The 20,371-nt window shown below is 44.2% G+C and overlaps 1 protein-coding gene across 5 annotated transcripts in view; it reads right to left on the bottom strand.

Moving 5' to 3' along the window:
- Window positions 1-20,371, bottom strand: part of LOC137651222 (uncharacterized) — a 171,221-nt gene that overhangs the window by 136,632 nt on the left and 14,218 nt on the right. For all 5 annotated transcript variants that reach the window (XM_068384418.1, XM_068384419.1, XM_068384417.1 and 2 more), the window contains exon 4: window positions 7,837-7,925. In XM_068384418.1, coding sequence (XP_068240519.1) covers window positions 7,837-7,925 — 89 coding nt within the window. The remainder of the gene's footprint in view (window positions 1-7,836; window positions 7,926-20,371) is intronic.

Raw genomic sequence — 20,371 nt, 5'->3', positions numbered from 1 at the left:
GAGGAAGGCAGTCAGATCCTGCCTTTTGCGGACTTGGAACCCTTCTTGGATTTGCCACGGTGACTGTCGGCACGGGTACCTCCTCTGCTGGAGGTTCTGCCACGAAAGGGCTGGATGAACCTAGTTGCAGGTGTGTCTACTGCTGCAGGCCGGAAAGGTCTAGGCACGGAAGGTAAGGTTTTAGCCTTACGTGCGGAAGATGCCATCAGATCATGGGTATCCTTCTGGATAAGCGAGGCAGCCATCCCCTTGATCAGCTCCTCCGGAAACAGACACTTGGAGAGAGGGGCAAACAACAACTCCGACTTCTGGCAAGGGGTGATACCAGACGACAAGAAGGAGCAAAGATGTTCTCTCTTCTTGAGCACTCCCGACACGTACGAAGCCGCAAGTTCACCAGACCCATCCCGAATGGCTTTGTCCATGCTAGACATGATCAGCATGGCAGAGTCCTTATCCGAAGGGGAAGTCTTCCTGCTTAACGCTCCCAAACACCAATCGAGGAAGTTGAAGATCTCAAAAGCACGAAAGACTCCCTTCAACAGATGATCCATGTCAGAAAAGGACCAGCAGATCTTCGATCGTCTCATAGCCAGCCTGCGGGGAGAGTCAACCAGACTTGAGAAGTCGCCCTGGGCAGAGGCAGGAACTCCCAAGCCGGGTTCCTCTCCCGTGGCATACCAGACGCTCGACTTGGAAGCAAGCTTGGTAGGCGGAAAGATGAAAGCAGTCTTTCCCAGTTGCTTCTTGGACTGCAACCACTCTCCCATAACCCTCAAAGCTCTCTTGGATGAGCGTGCGAGAACAAGCTTGGTGAAGGCAGGAGCAGCAGACTGCATGCCCAGAGCAAACTCGGAGGGAGGAGAGCGAGGGGTTGCAGACACAAACTGTTCTGGATACAAGTCCCTGAACAAGGCAAGGACTTTACGAAAGTCTAAGGAGGGAGGCGTAGACTTGGGCCCTTCAAAGTCGGAGTGCGGTTCATCCAAATGTGCAGCTTCGTCATCCGATACTCCATCATCCGAAAGCTGAGTAGGAAGTGGCAAAGGCGGAGCAGAAAGCTGAACGGCTGAATCCGGCAGCACGGGTGCATGCGTAGCTGCTGTGGATCCCACATCATGCCGCTGCTGGTCAGTCTGCGAGCTGGCAACAACAAAAGCAGAGTGCTGGTGCGTGGGAGGGGTTGCCGTAGGTTGCGGAGCATGCCGTATGGGATGCGGAGCATGCCGCATGGGTTGCGGAGCATGCCGCAAAGTGTCAGAACCCGGCAGCTCTACAGCACCTTCCCACTGCTGATGCGGTAGCTCACGCATGTCAACGGATGGTGCAGCAAGAACATGCGTCTGGCAGGGTGGACTGCGCATCGGTGGTGGAGCTCTCACAGGAGGAGTGTGGGAGCAGGCAGCCGCAGTATCTGCTGAGCGCACAACCGCGGCAGGTTGTAGGTTAACAGGAGCAGTGTCAACCTTCTCAGCATGATACTCTTGCATGAACGCAGCAAGCTGAGACTGCATAGTCTGCAGCATGGACCACTTAGGGTCTACCGTGGTTGGAGCAGCAACAGACGGAGCAGTAGCCTGTTGTGGAACCACTCTACCTCTCTTGGGAGGTGTGCAGTCATCGGAAGACTGCGGCGAGTCCGAACTGACCCAGTGGCTACACCTGGGCTGTTGGACTCGCTCGGAAGGGACCTTACGCTTGAGAGGTCGTGAGACCTTGGTCCATCGTTTCCTCCTTGAAACTTCTTCCACAGACGAGGAATGATAGGGCTCATTCGTCTGTTTGTAGATGGGACGATCCTTGACAGATACGTCCGCAACCACTGAGGGTACATCCGTACGCTGATCAAGGCCTGCCGAACCCTTTGGTCCTTCGACATTGCTTCTCCCCTGGGCTTGGGAGCTTGCAAGAGGTCCCGGACTGGGAGGACGACTGGCACGAACAGATGTACCCTCATGCGCAACACTGACACTGACACTTTTCACTTCACTAGCACTGACAACACTTCCCACTGCACTTTTCGCTTTCAGCTCTTTGACATCTGCCAAAAGCTGATTACGGTCATTAGCCAATGACTCCACTCTGTCACCGAGAGCCTGAATGGCACGCATCATATCCGCCATGGATGGCTGAGCACTAGTAGCATAGTAGCAGGGTCGGGAGTCACCACTACAGGGGAAGGAAAAGGTTGAGGGGCATGGGGAGAGGAAAAATCCACAGAGCGAGAAGAACTCCTCCTGATTCTATCCTTCTCTAGCCTACGTGCATTTTTAAGGAATTCGTTAAAATCGAATTCCGAAAGCCCAGCGCATTCCTCACATCGATCTTCCAATTGACAGGATTTACCCCTACAATTGGAACAAACGGTGTGAGGATCTATGGAGGCCTTCGGAAGACGCCTAGTACAAGCCCTAACACTACACTGCCTGTACTTAGGGACTTGAGACTGGTCAGACATCTTGAATTATAGAAATAGTCAAGGGGGGATTCCAAAATCTAACAAAGTTCGTTAACAATTAATCCAAATTAATTCCAAAAGCTTGCTAAGCTAATGATAAAGCTTCCTGAATAGCGAAGGCTAAAATCTAGAGTGAATACATCACCAAAATCGTGAAAAACAACTCCAGAATCAACAGCGTATCCAAGTAGGTCTTGCCGGTGGCACGACAGAGGAAAAATTGAGTTCTTGTTGACAAGAAGTACTTGAGTACCTACTCACAGATGGCGCTGTTGTGTACACCCCCACCTGTATAGCGATCGCTGGCGTATCCCGACCTTAGATTTCTGTCGGGCAACGGAGTTGACAGCTACATGATCATCGGGTAAGATTAATATTGAAAAACTGCTTATTTCTTAGCTCCTATGTAGTCTGCTATTTTCTACAAGTTAGCAAGTTCTTTTTGCACTTGTTGGAGAATTGGTAATGTTACTACATTAGGTAAAAGTGTTTGTGGTAGCTCTAGCCCTGCTAATTACCACCCAATTTCCCTATTTTTCCTAAGTTTTTTATAAAAACTGCTTATTTCTTAGCTCCTATGTAGTCTGCTATTTTCTACAAGTTAGCAAGTTCTTTTTGCACTTGTTGGAGAATTGGTAATGTTACTACATTAGGTAAAAGTGTTTGTGGTAGCTCTAGCCCTGCTAATTACCACCCAATTTCCCTAATTCCCATATTATCGAAAGTTTATGAACATCTTTTGGCAAAACATCTAAATTTGACTTTTTTAAAGGTCTTAGAGCAGGTGATGCTGTTCTTTCCATTTCCAATGCTGAACAGAAATCCCTTGATTGAGGTCAGGACGTTCATATGATTAGCCTTGATTTTAGTGGTACTCTTGATCATGCTAATCATGAGGCCCTTGTTTTCAAATTGAGACAGTTGGTAGTAGATGGTCTTTTATCATCATTATTGAATTTCTAAGTAATAGATAGAAAAGAGTTGTAGATGAGAAAGTACTGTATAGAAATGTGATATCTGGTATTACTCAGGGTAGTTCTCTTGATCCATTACTACCGGTAGAAAGTTATTGGATCCTTTGACTGGCATGATAGTATAACATTGGAATCTTCTCTCTCGTTATGGCTAATTTTTTCTTTGCCTACACATAAACCAAATATTCTACCCTATTCTTTACATATTCTCCTCTGTCCTCATACACCTGACAACACTGAGATTACCAAACAATTCTTCTCTGCTCCAGGGGTTAAGTCATCATCATCTCCTCCTACGCCTAGTGTCGAAAAAGGGCCTATCTTGAGCTTTTAATTCAATACTTCTCCATTAATCATCTACTTTGAGCTTCATATTCCTCAGCCATGTACACCTGGGTTTTCAACCTCTTCTAGTGCCTTGTGGAGCCCAGCTGAACGTTTGGTGAACTAATCTCTCTTGGGGAGCGCAAAGATTATGTCCAAACCATCTCCATCAACCACTCATCATGATCTCATCCACATATGGCACTCGAGTAATTGTTCCATGACTACTTTCCTCTTTGTAAGGGTAGAAGAGACTTTGGCTATGGTATGCAGTTCCTCTAAGTGAAGGATGCTCCAAAATCAAACCATTGTTCTTTAGTCTTGGGTAATGCTATAGCCTCTGTACCATGGTCTTCCACTGTCTTAGGGTTCTCTTGCTTGAGTTACAATTGGGGAAGCTATTCTATCTTGTTTCTCTTGTTTGTTTTTTTTTCAAGTTTATATATGATAGACTTGGTTTAATATTGTTTCTGGTCTTAGAATGTTTTTTGATTGTTCATTACAGTACTTCTCTTGTCGTTTATTTCCTTGTTTCCTTTCCTCACTGGGCTGTTTTTCCCTGTTGGAGCCCTTGGGCTTATAGCATGCTACTTTTCCAATTAGAGTTGTGGCTTGTCTTCTGATAATCTATCTGTCTACAAGGCACTTACCCAAATTTTTGGGGTAGCCAACATTAATAAAAAAAAAAAAAGGGGGGGAGATTTTCTTCTCTTTGCTCCTTCCAGCTCACAAGGAATTCAACCGAGTTGGGTTAGTACTGCTAGCGTGCCATAGTCCACCTTCCCCCGTTATCCACTGCAAATGAAGCTTCATATGCTGAATCCAATACTGCTGCTACCTCAGCTGTCAGCAAGGCAACAGGCGAAAGCAGCAGGGCCAAACGGATCTGTCACAATCGCTCGCCATTTATTCCCATTTCTAGCAAGCTCTTTTGCTTCTCTCACATCTATCCTCCTAATTCACCAAAAAGTTTCTTCACTCCATCATTCCACCCAAACCTTAGTCTTCCTCTTGTACTTCTCCCTTCAATTCTTACATTCATCACCAGCAGAATAACGATAATGATAATAATATACACGATATGTGATTTAACCTAGAAAACAAGCTCGTTGCATATGCAAAAGATGCTACTCTCTTTGCATCTATTCGTTCTTCTGAATATAAATCTCAGGCTGTTGAATCCCTTCATAGAGATCTAGCTAAAATTAGTGCATGGTTCAAATTATGGGGCATAAAGTTGAACACTAACAAAACTCAAAGCATGATGTAGGTTGAGGACAGTGGTTCCTCAACATCCAGATGTAGGTAGTAGGTTGGCCAAGGCACCAGCTACCTGTTGAGATACTACTGCTAGAGAGTTATTGGTTCTAGTGACTGGCCAGACAGTGCTACATTGGATCCCTCCCTGGTTACAGCTCACTTTTCCTTTACCTACACATGCAACGAATATTCTCGCCTATTCTTTACACATTCTCCTCTTTCCTCATACACACGACAACAGTTAATTCTTCTTCACTTGTTAAGGGTAAAAGCAACTCTAGCTGATGGTAAGCAGTTCTTCTAGAAGGACATTCCAAAGTCAAACCACTGTTCTCTAATCTTAGGTAGTACCATAATCTATGTACCATGGTCTTCCATTGTCTTGGGTTAGAGTTCTTTACAGGGTGGTTTTAGAAGAGGTAGGTGTTGTATGAATCAGATTTTTACAGTTAGGCAGATATGCGAGAAATATTTAGCAAAAGGTAAGGAGGTGTATGTTGCGTTTATGGATCTGGAGAAAGCATATGATAAGAGTTGATAGGGAAGCAATGTGGAATGTGATGGGGTTATATGGAGTTGGTGGAAGGTTGTTGCAAGCAGTGAAAAGTTTCTACAAAGGTAGTAAAGCATGTGTTAGAATAGGAAATGAAGTGAGTGATTGGTTTCCGGTGAGAGTGGGGCTGAGACAGGGATGTGTGATGTTGCCGTGGTTGTTTAACTTGTATGTTGATGGAGTGGTGAGAGAGGTGAATGCTCGAGTGCTTGGACGAGGATTAAAACTGGTAGGTGAGAATGACCATGAATTGGAGGTAAATCAGTTGTTGTTAGCGGATGATACTGTACTGGTAGCAGACACAGAAGAGAAGCTTGACCGACTAGTGACAGAATTTGGAAGGGTGTGTGAGAGAAGGAAGTTGAGAGTTAATGTGGGTAAGAGTAAGGTTATGAGATGTACGAGAAGGGAAGGTGGTGCAAGGTTGAATGTCATGTTGAATGGAGAGTTACTTGAGGAGGTGGATCAGTTCAAGTACTTGGGGTCTGTTGTTGCAGCAAATGGTGGAGTGGAAGCAGATGTACGTCAGAGAGTGAATGAAGGTTGCAAAGTGTTGGGGGCAGTTAAGAAAGAGTAAAAAATAGAGGGTTGGGCATGAATGTAAAGAGAGTTCTATATGAGAAAGTGATTGTACCAACTGTGATGTATGGATCGGAGTTGTGGGGAATGAAAGTGATGGAGAAACAGAAATAGAATGTGTTTGAGATGAAGTGTCTAAGGAGTATGGCTGATGTATCTCGTGTAGATAGGGTTAGGAACGAAGTAGTGAGGGAGAGAACGGGTGTAAGAAATGAGTTAGCGGCTAGAGTGGATATGAATGTGTTGAGGTGGTTTGGCCATGTTGAGAGAATGGAAAATGGTTGTCTGCTAAAGAAGGTGATGAATGCAAGAGTTGATGGGAGAAGTACAAGAGGAAGGCCAAGGTTTGGGTGGATGGATGGTGTGAAGAAAGCTCTGGGTGATAGGAGGATAGAAGTGAGAGAGGTAAGAGAGCGTGCTAGAAATAGGAATGAATGGCCAGCGATTGTGACGCAGTTCCGGTAGGCCCTGCTGCTTCCTCCAGTGCCTTAGATGCCCGCGGAGGTAGCAGCAGTAGGGGATTCAGCATTATGAAGCTTCATCTGTGGTGGATAATGTAGGAGGTTGGGCTGTGGCACCCTAGCAGTACCAGCTGAACTCGGTTGAGTCTAGCAGTACCAGCTGAACTCGGTTGAGTCCCTGGTTAGGCTGAAGGAACATAGAGAGTAGAGGTCCCCTTTTTGTTTTGTTTCATTGTTGATGTCGGCTACCCCCCCAAAATTGGGGGAAGTGCCTTTGGTATATGTATGTATGTATGGTACACTATTCTATCTGTTTCCTTATTTCTTTTCCTCACTGGGCTATCTTCCTTAATGGCACCATTGGGCTTGTAGTATCCAGCTTTTCCAACTCGGGTTGTAGCTCAGGAAGTAATAATAATAATTTCTTTATGCTTGTTGCATAAGATCTGACCATCCTTTGCACTTAGATTTTCTCAGACTATACTATTCTCTATGTAATAATAGGTATACAGTTAGTTCTAACAATCTTGCCTTCTCCATCATAAGGCTTAATACTATACAGCATTCTAGAATCTTTTTCCAGCTGTGACCAGATTGTGGAAGGATCTTCCTAAACGAGCAGAAGTATCACTTCAGAAGTTCAAACTTGCAGCGAATGTTTTCATGTTGATCAGGCTGACATGAGTCTTTCTTCATAGTTTATATATGTCATATCTATTTCAAAGTTATTACTGATCTCAAGATACTGTACTTCATATTTCTTATTTATCACCATCATCACAGCTGTTACTAGTCAAGTGCAGGTCAAAGGCCTTAGATATATCCTTGCACTCACGTCTCTTTATGAATTCTTTATACATTAATTTCAATGTAGTGTATTTATTTCCTTATTTCCTTTCTTCACTGGGACATTTTTCCTTGTTGGAACCCTTGGGCTCATAGCATCCTGCTTTCCCAACTAGGCTTGTAGCTTAGCTAGTAATAATAATAGGGCAATACTTATTCATGGGTAAACCATATCCTGTGCTTTTCAGTCTGAAAGACTAAGCTAGTTCAATAGCCTCTTGCCATCACTAGTCGGTGGGGGTGCATGAAGGGGGAAAATGTACATATATTTCTGGTAAGTATACAAATAATCTTATTATAATTCCGTTATTATCACTATCTTAAAGGACAAAAGGTTTGCATACACATAACAAATATAAAAGTAAAAAGAAAATACCTTACCACACATTGAATAACCAGTCTTGTTCCACTCTGACTGTCAAGGTAGTCTACCACATAATTATTTCCTTTAGTTGAGTTGTATAAAGCATCTAGAAAAGAATACAAATGAATATTAACAAAGAATAAAGTGCATGACAATAATGACAGTAAATACACTTACAATAATAATTGTTCTCCCCTCTTCTGTCTTAAGGACTTTTTGACATAATTCCTATCTCAGTTAAGTCTTTTTTAATCCTGAGCAGCATTAAATGTATTCTATGTCCAAATCTTTCTAATCCCTTCGGTGCCATTGGACGTATTCTAAGTTCAGTTATTGCCAAAACTTCTCCTTTCTTTTATCATTAATACAAAGGAAAATTATAAGTCATGCAAAATTATATAGAAAGTTAAAGGAAATTTTTTGTTATGCTGTGTTAAAGAAGGCAAAAGCTAATCAGGGGAAATTCCGGAGTCAGCATAGGCAATCTAAACTTTTTCGACACCTCTACTAAGTTAAGTAAAATATTCCATAAAAGGACAAGGGATCATGCCATATATTTTGGTAAGGGAGTGGTGCTCCAAGGGTTAATTAAGACTCATTATTTATTTTCTAACCCACAAAACTAAATCAACACTAGATTCATAATAGATCCAGTAGTTGCAATTAGCCCATATTCATGGTCCCAGATGTATAAATCCTCCTCAAAAACATCCTGCAATACTGACCATACGTAGAGATACACAGGTCTCTATCAAGTAACAGGATAACTACAGTATTCTGTGAATCTTGCTGTCACCAAGATCTCTTAAATATTTTTGTTGTAGCTAGCACTCTTACCAAATTTTGTTTTGCTTTGCTACAATACTCTATTAATGCTAACTCTTGGGTCATATGTGTTTAATTTACTGTTGTTTATCCTTACCTGTAACAGAAGTTGATAACTTTGGTTTTGATTCAAACGGGATTATAAGCCGAGACAGTTCTAATAGTGGTAAGTTAGCCAAGGCACCAGCCACCTGTTGAGATATTACTGCTTGACAGTTATTGGGTCCTTAGACTGTTCCACATAGTACATATACTACATTGGATCCTTCTGTGGTTATGGCTCATTTTTCCTTTGCCTACACATACACTCAATACTGTGGCCTGTTATCTTAACATTCTCCTCTTTCCTCATGCACCTGACAACACTTGAGATAACTAAAAAACTCTTCTTCACTTAAGGGGTTCTACACTACAACTATTCAGGGGTTACTTTACCCTTGGTAAGGTTAGAAGAGACTATATAGCAGGCAGCTCTTCTAGAAGGATACTACAAAATAAAACCATTATTCTCTAGTTTTTGATAGAGACATAGCCTTTGTACCAGGGTCTTTCACTGTCTTGGGTTAAGAGTTCTCTTGCTTGAGGGTACACTCGGGCACAGTTTACTATCTTACTTTTTCCCTCTTTTTTGTAGTTTTATAATTTATACATGAAAGATCTATTTCTATGTCATTACTGTTCTTAAAATATTTTTATTTAATAGTTCATTACTTCTCTTGTAGATTATTTATTTCCTTTCCTCACTGGGCTATTTTTCCTGTTGTAGTATTTGTACTCATAGCATCCTGCTTTTCCAACTAGGGTTGTAGCTTAGCCAATAATAATAAAAATAATAATGATGTAGTTAGCAGACTTTCTATTAAGTACAGTATAGGCTTCATACTGTTATAAGAGAAGATCAAGATATCTGGTAATGCTTCAACTTTTTGGTCATGGGAATGGCCCGATTCAGGTAGGACCCTACGCTACAGAGGCTGCCATTTAGGAGAGGAAGCTTTTGGTTTCACAGGCAACGGCTGAGACTGTTCAGATGAGACTGCCCTACTAAACCAGTTAGTTTGGCTCGCCTTCTCCCATTTTGCAACCAATGCCACGACTTCAGCAGGCATGGACAAGATTGGTCACTGTGTCACTGAGGTGTTCTGAAGCGCCAATGAATCTCTCAAAGCCATCTAATACATAAACTTACTAATAATTGTATCCCTTCTCTTGAGGAAGCATTTATTATTATTATTATTATTATTATTATTACCTGCTAAGCTACAACCCTAGTTGGAAAAGCATGATGCTATAAGCCCAGAGGCTCCAACAGGGAAAATAGCCAAGTGAGGAAAGGAAACAAGGAAATAAGAGAAGTAATTAACAATTAAAATTAAATATTTTAAGAACAGTAACAACATTGAAATAAATACTTCATATATAAACTATAAAATCTTTAACAAAATAGCAAGAGAAACAAGACAGAACAGCATGCCCGAGTGTACCCTCAAGCAAGGGAACTCTAACCCAAGATAGTGTAAGGCCATGGTACAGAGGCTATGGCACTACCCAAGACTAGAGAACAGTGGTTTGATTTTGGAGTGTCCTTCTCCTAGAAAAGCTGCTTACCATAGCTAGAGTCTCTTCTACCCTTACTAAGAGGAAAGTAGCCACTGAAAAATTACAGTGCACTAGTTAACCCCTTGAGAAGAATTGTTTGGTAATCTCGGTGTTGTCAGGTGTGTGAGGACAGAGGAGAATAAGTAAAAAAAAAAACAGGCCAGACTATTCAGTATATGCGTAGGCAAAGGAAAAATGAACTGTAACCAGACAGAGGAACCAATGTAGTACTGTCTGGCCAGTCAAAGGACCCCATAACTCTCTAGCAGTAGTATCTCAACAGGTGGCTGGTGCCCTGACCAACCTACTACCAAAGGAAGGCACATTAATGAAACAAGAATTCCAGTGCCTTAACCCCAGACCGGAAAAGTTCTTTGTATTATTTTCGGACTTTTGGATCCGAAAGGTTCTCCGTAACCAAGTAGAATGAGGCTGTGCCTGACCAGTGATCTAACCATGAGCATGCCTGCAAGACTGACATAGGGCTGTTTCAAATTTTAAGATTTCAGCCGACAACAAAACCACAGACTGTTGAGAGTTTCTCACTGAAGACTCCAAGGGTCAAGGACATTACATTGGGATCCAGAGGCACAGATTAGGATGGGCTCCCATCGTTACATAAAATTTTCCCTGTTTAGAGAGCACTGGTAGAATTAACTTCGATGACCTCGCCGCCTGTCGGGACCAGGGTAGTTCCAACTTATGTCAAGAACTATGTGGTTCAGGAAAGAAACCGTCAATGGACATCTTCCCTACGCACCGTGAAGGATCCAAGGAATCCACCTCTACAGTAGCTTCAGGGGGGTCCTCAATCATCGCTTTTCATGTCTGTCTGTTACCTAATGCCCACAAAGAGCGAGAGCTGAATGTATTGGGAATCAGACCCCTGTCTGACGACCTACTGAAAGCCTCAGATAGGGTATGCGTAAGAGTCTTCAGGACCTAGGTCACGTCCTAGGTCATGTCCCACTCTGAGGGCCTGAGGTTCCTGGTGGGAAAGACTGCTCAAAGCTTTTAACGAGCATAGACAACTCCCATGAAGAGAAGTCTACACTGTTCAGTCGAAAGACTACTGTATACTCGAGGCCGAGCTGTTTCCTTTGATAGCCCCAACTAAGAGATACTTCTCCTCCTGGCGAATAAAGAAGATGAAATCTGCCATCTGTGCTAGAGTTGCTCCTACCGGAGAAATACCCCTTCTACGACACCAGCCACAGATGATGGCCCACTTGGCTTGATAGACGGCTGTAGAGAACCTCTTAAGATACCCAGATTTTTGTGCAGTTCCTCGTGAAAAGCCTTTCGCTCGGAGGATATGCTGGACACTGTAGTCTCCACCCATGAAGCACTTATGATTCCATGGCATGGTGGTAACTCTGCCGGTATGGCTGACAGAGAAGAATGGGCCACAGGGGTACTTCTGAGGGGACCTTGAACATAAGAGCAAGCAGATTGGAATACCATCTGGGAACTACCAGAGTCATCCTGAGTTCTGGCATAAGCAGCACTATTGATTACTGGCTGGATCTGGCTGAAAAGCAGAAAGGCATACTGTACACATCAAGGTAATCCAATAGGTGACGGAAGGTGTCTTCGAACAATGCCAATGGATACGGGACGGAGGAGCAGAACATGGAGTTTTTTGTTTAGCAATGTTGCGAACAGCTCCAGAAGTTTTATTCCAGCTGTTACCAAGTTGTGGAATGATCTTCCTAATCGACTAGTTGAATCAGTAGAACTTCAAAAGTTCAAAGTTGGAGCAAATGCTTTTTTGTTGACCAGGTGGACATGAGCCTTTTTATAGTTTATATATAACATATTTGTTTTTGACATTGTTAGTAGTTTATATATGACATATCTGTTTTGATGTTGTTGCCTTTTTTAGAATGATTTATTGTTAATTTGTTCTCTTCATTTATTTATTTCCTTTCCTCACTGGGCTATTTTTCCCTATTGGGGCCCTTGGGCTTATAGCACCTTGCTTTTCCAACTAGGGTTGTAGCTTGGATAGTAATAATAATAATAATAATAATCCCTGGAGGCCCCATAAGGCAAGAAGCCTTTCCGCTACCACAGGAAGTAGAGGCCAGTGTGCTCCTAGAGCTTTCCTGGAATTTACCTTGTTGACAGCTGCATGATGTGAAACACTAGCTAGATATGCATACATTTCATCAGCTCTCTAAGGTGGCGTAAAACTGTTGCAATAAATGATGGTTTGTGTATATGATAAAACATTTTATTTTATGCATTTTTTTTATAGCTCTCACGTGCCCCCCCAAAAAGAAGTGCTTTAATCTGTTATTATTTCTTTGAACAGGTAATGACAGCAAGTAGAGGTAGAACCATAGGACTATAGGCATGGTGAAGTTGCCAAAAGAAGAGTTACTTAAGACCTGTTTTGTTGTTATAACTTCTTCCCGTACACTGATGAGCAATTCAAGCATGTCCTACTATATGGTGATTTAATTCAATTTAGGAGAAAATGAAACTAGAGCATTCTTATCACTGACCTAGGTTGTACCATCATAATGTAATTTTTTTTTTTTTTTTCAAATATTGACACAGTTTCACATACTTGTCCCCAGAAACAAGTGAACATAAAATGGCATAGAAATGTTTTCAGTGGCAGCCAAAACTTTTAAGTGCTGTCAATGCCCAAAACTGGTTGACTGTTTATGCAAATAATGAACTAAAGTGTTGCAGGGTTCTCCTTTAAGCTTGAAGTTTTTTTTCTGTCATAAGCCTGGTGAAGACTGTTAAAAGCAGGTTTGCTTGGAGATTCTAGTTTTGCCGCATAAATTGGGAATAGCATATTTTTTGAGAAAGAAAAGACATACTGAATCTTATTTTTTGTGTGTGACTTTGCAATCAAGAGGGGCCTCAGAAAATTACTGTATTATAATTAGTCTTGCCTCTTATCCACTTTCATGGGTGTAGAACAACCACGACATACTGTGTATCACTGAGGATTGTGAAAATTCTTTGTCTTTCTGATATAGAGGAAGAACGTAAAGTCAGATTCAATGTGCAACCTTGTTTTATAATCCCTTTGATCTTGAGGCAAGCTACTTGTATTTGAATGTATCCCAAATAGATACATGGTTAGGTGTGCCTTTGTTTATACTTGTACAGTACATGGCACCCATATGAGTGTCAAGCATGTGAATAGTTCTTAGTTTTTTTGGGGGGTTATTCAAATAATTTTTTTTGTCTTGTTAACTTTTAGAGGGTTGATTCCTATGAGGCTTTGCCATGGATATATCTAGGTCTCTGCTTATGTTTTTTGAAGATCTGACTCACACTATAGTTTTGTACGTTCTCTCAGGAATGATATAAATTCTTTCCCCTTTTCAAATAAATATTTTTCTTGTTTTTATGAAGACAGCATTTTATTCCAGTACCTTACACCATTGTGTCCCCTTATATGTTTAGTATTATTTGTTTCCTTTATAAAATCTAACCTGAGATTCAAGCTATTCATGTATACTGCTCATTTTCCCAGAAATGAAACAGCAGACATGCTACATGTTTATTCAGCAAGCTCAAGGTAGGATAAATAATAGGGAAGTAAGGTTGTAGCAGGGTCCTCTTGGCCAGTATATTTTCCTTTGACCACGATCACAGAATTGTGTTTAATCGGTATGCCTAATTTAATGGCCAAGCAGAAGATAGAGGACAATTTCCTACTGATGCATCTACCAAAACATACACTTACTAACAGCCTTCCAAAACCAAAACAAAAGCTAAAGGTTAGATCAATTGCTATAGTGTGATATTTGATAAGAGACCAATAGTAAGGTAGCTTTCTGGTGCCATATGTAAACCAGCTAAGCTTCTCAAATATGCCTGAATGCTATTAATGAACAAGGCAAAGTGTGTGTCTTTTTGTTTTCTACTAGTAAAGCTATATTGAGGAACTTTGAACATCATCATTGGTAATGATGAATTAATATTAGATAATTAGATTACATTAGCATATGATCATGAAATTTCAGGTTATAAGGCTAAAAAGTGACAAGTTTGAGATGAAGCCAATCAGAGCCGTATAGATGGATATTATGAGATTGGATGTATCTAGAAGAAGACTGGGTTTTACTTATAAGATGAAAATAGTAAACTACACAAGGAACACCATCAGACAGGAGATAAAAATAAGTGTTGCCCCATGAACAGAAAAAAACTGTGTAAAACCATTACTTAGGAAATAATAGCTAAACTGACAAAGTAAAAGTCATATGCAAGAATTTAGAGTAACAGACTCTAACCAAATGACAAAATGCAAACACTTAATTATAATACAAATTGAAAGAAATGTTATTTTCATTAGTAAAAATAAATTTTTGAATATACTTACCCGATGATCATGTAGCTGTCAACTCCGTTGCCCGACAGAAATCTACGGTCGGGATACGCCAGCGATCGCTATACAGGTGGGGGTGTACACAACAGCGCCATCTGTGAGTAGGTACTCAAGTACTTCTTGTCAACAAGAACTCAATTTTCTCCTCGGTCCACTGGTTCTCTATGGGGAGGAAGGGAGGGTCCTTAAATTCATGATCATCGGGTAAGTATATTCAAAAATTTATTTTACTAATGAAAATAACATTTTTCAATATTAATCTTACCCGATGATCATGTAGCTGATTCACACCCAGGGTGGTGGGTGGAGACCAGCATACATGTTAACAAAGAAGCTAAGTATCCCGTATTTCATTTTAGCAGTTATCCAAAATAACAAACATAAAATAAATAAGTACCTGGTAAGGAAGTCGACTTGAACTATTACTCTGCCTTTTTTAAGTAGTCTTCCTTACTGAGCCTAGCGGTCCTCTTAGGATGCTGAACGACTCCTAGGTGCTGAAGTATAAAGGGCTGCAACCCATACTAAAGGACCTCATCACAACCTCTAACCCAGGCGCTTCTCAAGAAAGAATTTGACCACCCGCCAAATCAACCAGGATGCGGAAGGCTTCTTAGCCTTCCGTACAACCCAATAAAACAACAATAAAAAGTCTTCAAGAGAAAGATTAAAAAGGTTATGGGATTAAGGGAAAGTAGTGGCTGAGCCCTCCCCTACTACTGCACTCGCTGCTACGAATGGTCCCAGGGTGTAGCAGTTCTCGTAAAGAGACTGGACATCTTTGAGATAGAATGATGCGAACACTGACTTGCTTCTCCAATAGGTTGCATCCATAACACTCTGCAGAGAACGGTTCTGTTTGAAGGCCACTGAAGTAGCAACAGCTCTGACTTCATGTGTCCTTACCTTCAGCAAAGCAAGATCTTCTTCCTTCAGATGAGAATGAGCTTCTCTAATCAGAAGCCTGATGTAGTAAGAAACTGCGTTCTTAGACATCGGTAGAGAAGGCTTCTTGATAGAACACCATAAGGCTTCTGACTGTCCTCGTAATGGCTTTTACCGTCTTAAATAGTACTTGAGGGCTCTTACTGGGCAAAGTACTCTCTCTAGTTCGTTCCCCACCAAATTGGACAGGCTTGGGATCTCGAACGACTTAGGCCAAGGACGGGAAGGAAGCTCGTTTTTAGCCAAAAAACCGAGCTGCAAGGAACATGTAGCCGTTTCAGATGTGAAACCTATGTTCCTGCTGAAGGCGTGGATCTCACTGACTCTTTTAGCTGTTGCTAGGCAAACGAGGAAAAGAGTCTTTAAAGTGAGGTCCTTAAAAGAGGCTGATTGGAGCGGTTCAAATCTGGATGACATTAGGAACCTTAAAACCACGTCTAGGTTCCAGCCTGGTGTGGACAACCGACGTTCCTTTGAGGTCTCAAAAGACCTAAGGAGGTCCTGTAGATCTTTGTTGGTGGAAAGATCCAAGCCCCTATGGCGGAACACCGCTGCCAACATACTCCTGTAACCCTTGATCGTAGGAGCTGAAAGGGATCTTACGTTCCTTAGATGTAACAGGAAGTCAGCAATCTGGGTTACAGTGGTACTGGTTGAGGAAACTGCATTCGACCTGCACCAGCTTCGGAAGACTTCCCATTTAGACTGATAGACTCTGAGAGTGGATGTCCTCCTTGCTCTGGCAATCGCTCTGGCTGCCTCCTTCGAAAAGCCTCTAGCTCTAGAGAGTCTTTCGATAGTCTGAAGGCAGTCAGACGAAGAGCGTGGAGGTTTGGATGTACCTTCTTGACGTGAGGTTGACGCAGAAGGTCCACTCTTAGAGGAAGAGTCCTGGGAACGTCCACTAGCCATTGCAGTACCTCGGTGAACCATTCTCTCGCGGGCCAGAGGGGAGCAACCAACGTCAACCGTGTCCCTTCGTGCGAGACGAACTTCTGAAGTACCCTGTTGATAATCTTGAACGGCGGGAACGCATACAGGTCGAGATGGGACCAATCCAGCAGAAAGGCATCCACGTGAACTGCTGCTGGGTCTGGAATCGGAGAACAATACATCGGGAGCCTCTTGGTCATCGAGGTAGCGAATAGATCTATGGTGGGCTGACCCCACAGGGACCATAGTCTGCTGCAAACATTCTTGTGAAGGGTCCACTCTGTGGGGATGACCTGACCCTTCCGGCTGAGGCGATCTGCCATGACATTCATATCGGCCTGAATGAACCTCGTTACCAGAGAAAGCCTTCGATCTTTTGACCAAATGAGGAGGTCCCTTGCGATCTCGAACAACTTCCTCGAATGAGTCCCTCCTTGCTTGGAGATGTAGGCCAAGGCTGTGGTGTTGTCGGAGTTCACCTCCACCACCTTGTTTAGCAGGAGGGACTTGAAGTTTATCAAGGCCAGATGAACTGCCAACAACTCCTTGCAATTGATGTGAAGTGTCCTTTGCTCCTGATTCCATGTGCCCGAGCATTCCTGTCCGTCCAGTGTCGCACCCCAGCCCGTGTCCGATGCGTCCGAGAAGAGACGGTGGTCGGGGGTCTGAACAGCTAATGGCAGACCTTCCTTGAGAAGGATGTTGCTCTTCCACCACGTTAGCATAGACCTCATCTCTTCGGAAACAGGCACTGAGACCGCCTCTAGCGTCATGTCCTTTCTCCAGTGAGCATCTAGATGAAGCTGAAGGGGGCGGAGGTGGAGTCTCCCTAACTCGATGAACTGGGCCAGCGATGATAATGTCCCTGTTAGACTCATCCACTGCCTGACCGAACATCGGTTCCTTCTCAGCATGCTCTAGATGAATTCTAGGGCTTGTTTGATCCTTGGGGCCGACGGAAAAGCCCGAAAAGCTCGACTCTGAATCTCCATACCTAGATAGACAATGGTCTGGGATGGGACGAGCTGGGACTTCTCTGTATTGACCAGGAGGCCCAATTCCTTGGTCAGATCCATAGTCCATCTGAGATTCTCCAGACAGCGACGACTTGTAGGAGCTCTTAAAAGCCAGTCGTCTAAATAGAGGGAGGCTCTGATGTCTGCCAAGTGAAGGAATTTGGCAATATTCCTCATCAGTCTGGTAAACACAAGAGGTGCCGTGCTTAGGCCAAAGCACAGGGATTGGAACTGGTACACAACCTTTCCAAAGACGAACCTTAGGAAAGGTTGGGAGTCTGGATGGATGGGGACGTGAAAGTACGCGTCTTTCAGGTCTAACGAGACCATCCAGTCCTCCTTCCTGACCGCTGCTAGGACCGACTTCGTCGTCTCCATCGTGAACGTCTGCTTGGTGACAAAAGCGTTGAGCGCACTGACGTCCAGCACCGGTCTCCAACCTCCTGTCTTCTTCGCTACCAGGAAGAGACGGTTGTAGAAGCCCGGGGATTGATGATCCCGGACTATGACCACCGCTTCCTTTTGTAGCAAGAGCGACACCTCTTGATGCAACGCTAGCCTCTTGTCCTTCTCCTTGTAGTTGGGAGAGAGGTTGATGGGAGATGTAGCAAGAGGGGGATTGCGGCAGAACGGAATTCTGTATCCCTCCCTTAACCACTTCACAGACTGAGCGTCTGCACCTCTGCTCTCCCAAGCTTGCCAGAAGGTCTTGAGCCTGGCTCCCACAGCTGTCTGGAGAGGAAGGAAGTCAGAACTTGCCTTTTGCGGACTTGGAACCCTTCTTGGATTTGCCACGGTGACTGTCGGCACGAGTACCTCCTCTGCTGGAGGTTCTGCCACGAAAGGGCGGGATGAACCTAGTAGCAGGTGTGTCTACTGCTGCAGGGCGGAAGGGTCTAGGCACGGAAGGTAAGGTTTTAGCCTTACGTGCAGAAGATGCCATAAGATCATGGGTATCCTTCTGGATAAGGGAGGCAGCCATCCCTTTGACTAGCTCCTCCGGAAACAAAAACTTGGAGAGAGGAGCAAACAACAACTCTGACTTCTGGCAAGGAGTGATACCAGCCGATAAGAAGGAGCAAAGATGTTCTCTCTTCTTAAGCACACCCGAAACGTAAGAAGCCGCAAGTTCACCAGACCCATCGCGAATGGCTTTGTCCATGCAGGACATGATCAGCATGGCAGAGTCCTTATCCGAAGGGGAAGTCTTCCTGCTTAAGGCTCCCAAACACCAATCGAGGAAGTTGAAGATCTCGAAGGCACGAAAGACTCCCTTCAACAGATGATCCATGTCGGAAAAGGACCAGCAGATCTTCGATCGTCTCATAGCCAACCTGCGGGGAGAGTCAACCAGACTTGAGAAGTCGCCCTGGGCAGAGGCAGGAACTCCCAAGCCGGGTTCCTCTCCCGTGGCATACCAGACGCTCGACTTAGAAGCAAGCTTGGAAGGCGGAAAGATGAAGGCAGTCTTTCCCAGTTGCTTCTTGGAATGCAACCACTCTCCCATAACCCTCAAAGCTCTCTTAGAAGATCGTGCGAGAACAAGCTTGGTGAAGGCAGGAGCAGCAGACTGCATGCCCAGAGCAAACTCGGAGGGAGGAGAGCGAGGGGTTGCAGACACAAATTGCTCAGGATACAAGTCCCTGAACAAGGCAAGGACTTTACGAAAGTCTAAGGAGGGAGGCGTAGACTTGGGCCCTTCAAAGTCGGAGTGCGGTTCATCCAAATGTGCAGCTTCGTCATCTGATGCTCCATCGTCCGAAAGCTGAGTAGGAAGTGGCAAAGGCAGAGCAGAAAGCTGAACGGCTGAATCCGGCAGTACGGGTGCATGCGTAGCTGCTGCGGATCCAACATCATGCCGCTGCTGGTCAGTCTGCGAGCTGGCAACAACAAACGCAGAGAGTTGGTGCGTGGGAGAGGTTGCGGTGGGTTGCGGAGCATGCTGTATGGTATGCGGAGCATGCTGCATGGTATGCGGAGCATGCTGCATGGCATGCGGAACATGCCGCATGGGTTGCGGAGCATGCCGCATGGGTTGCGGAGCATGCCGCAAAGAGGCAGAACCCGGCAGCTCTACAGCACCTTCCCACTGCTGATGCGGTAGCTCACGCATGTCAACGGATGATGCGGCACGAACATGCGTCTGGCAGAGTGGACTGCGCATCGGTGGTGGAGCTCTCACAGGTGGAGTGTGGGAGCAGGCAGCCGCAGTATCTGCTGAGCGCACAACCTCGGAGGGTTGTAGGTTAACAGGCTCAGAGTCAACCCTCTCAGCATGATACTCCTGCATGAATGCAGCAAGCTGAGACTGCATAGTCTGCAGCATGGACCACTTAGGGTCTACCGTGGTTGGAACAGCAACAGACGGAGCAGTAGCCTGTTGTGGAACCACTCTACCTCTCTTGGGAGGTGTGCAGTCATCGGAAGACTGCAGCGAGTCCGAACTGACCCAGTGGCTACACCTGGGCCGTTGGACTCGCTCGGAAGGGACCTTACGTTTGAGCGGTCGTGAGACCTTGGTCCATCGTTTCCTCATGGAAACTTCTTCCACAGACGAGGAATGTAAGGGCTCATTCGTCTGTTTGTGGATGGGACGATCCTTGACAGATACGTCCGCAACCACTGAGGATACATCAGTGCGCCGATCAAGGCCTGCCGAACCCTTTGGTCCTTCGACATTGCTTCTCCCCTGGGCTTGGGAGCTTGCAAGAGGTCCCGGACTGGGAGAACGACTGGCACGCACAGATGTACCCTCATGCGCAACACTGACACTGACACTTTTCACATCACTAGCACTGATAACACTTCCCACTGCACTTTTCGCTTTCAGCTCTTTGACATCTGCCAAAAGCTGATTACGGTCTTGAGCCAAAG

This window comes from Palaemon carinicauda, chromosome 12 (assembly GCF_036898095.1).
Source record: "Palaemon carinicauda isolate YSFRI2023 chromosome 12, ASM3689809v2, whole genome shotgun sequence".
Lineage (NCBI taxonomy): Eukaryota > Metazoa > Arthropoda > Malacostraca > Decapoda > Palaemonidae > Palaemon > Palaemon carinicauda.
Note: the sequence above shows the minus strand (reverse complement) of the source record. Positions and strands in the feature narration are given on the sequence as shown.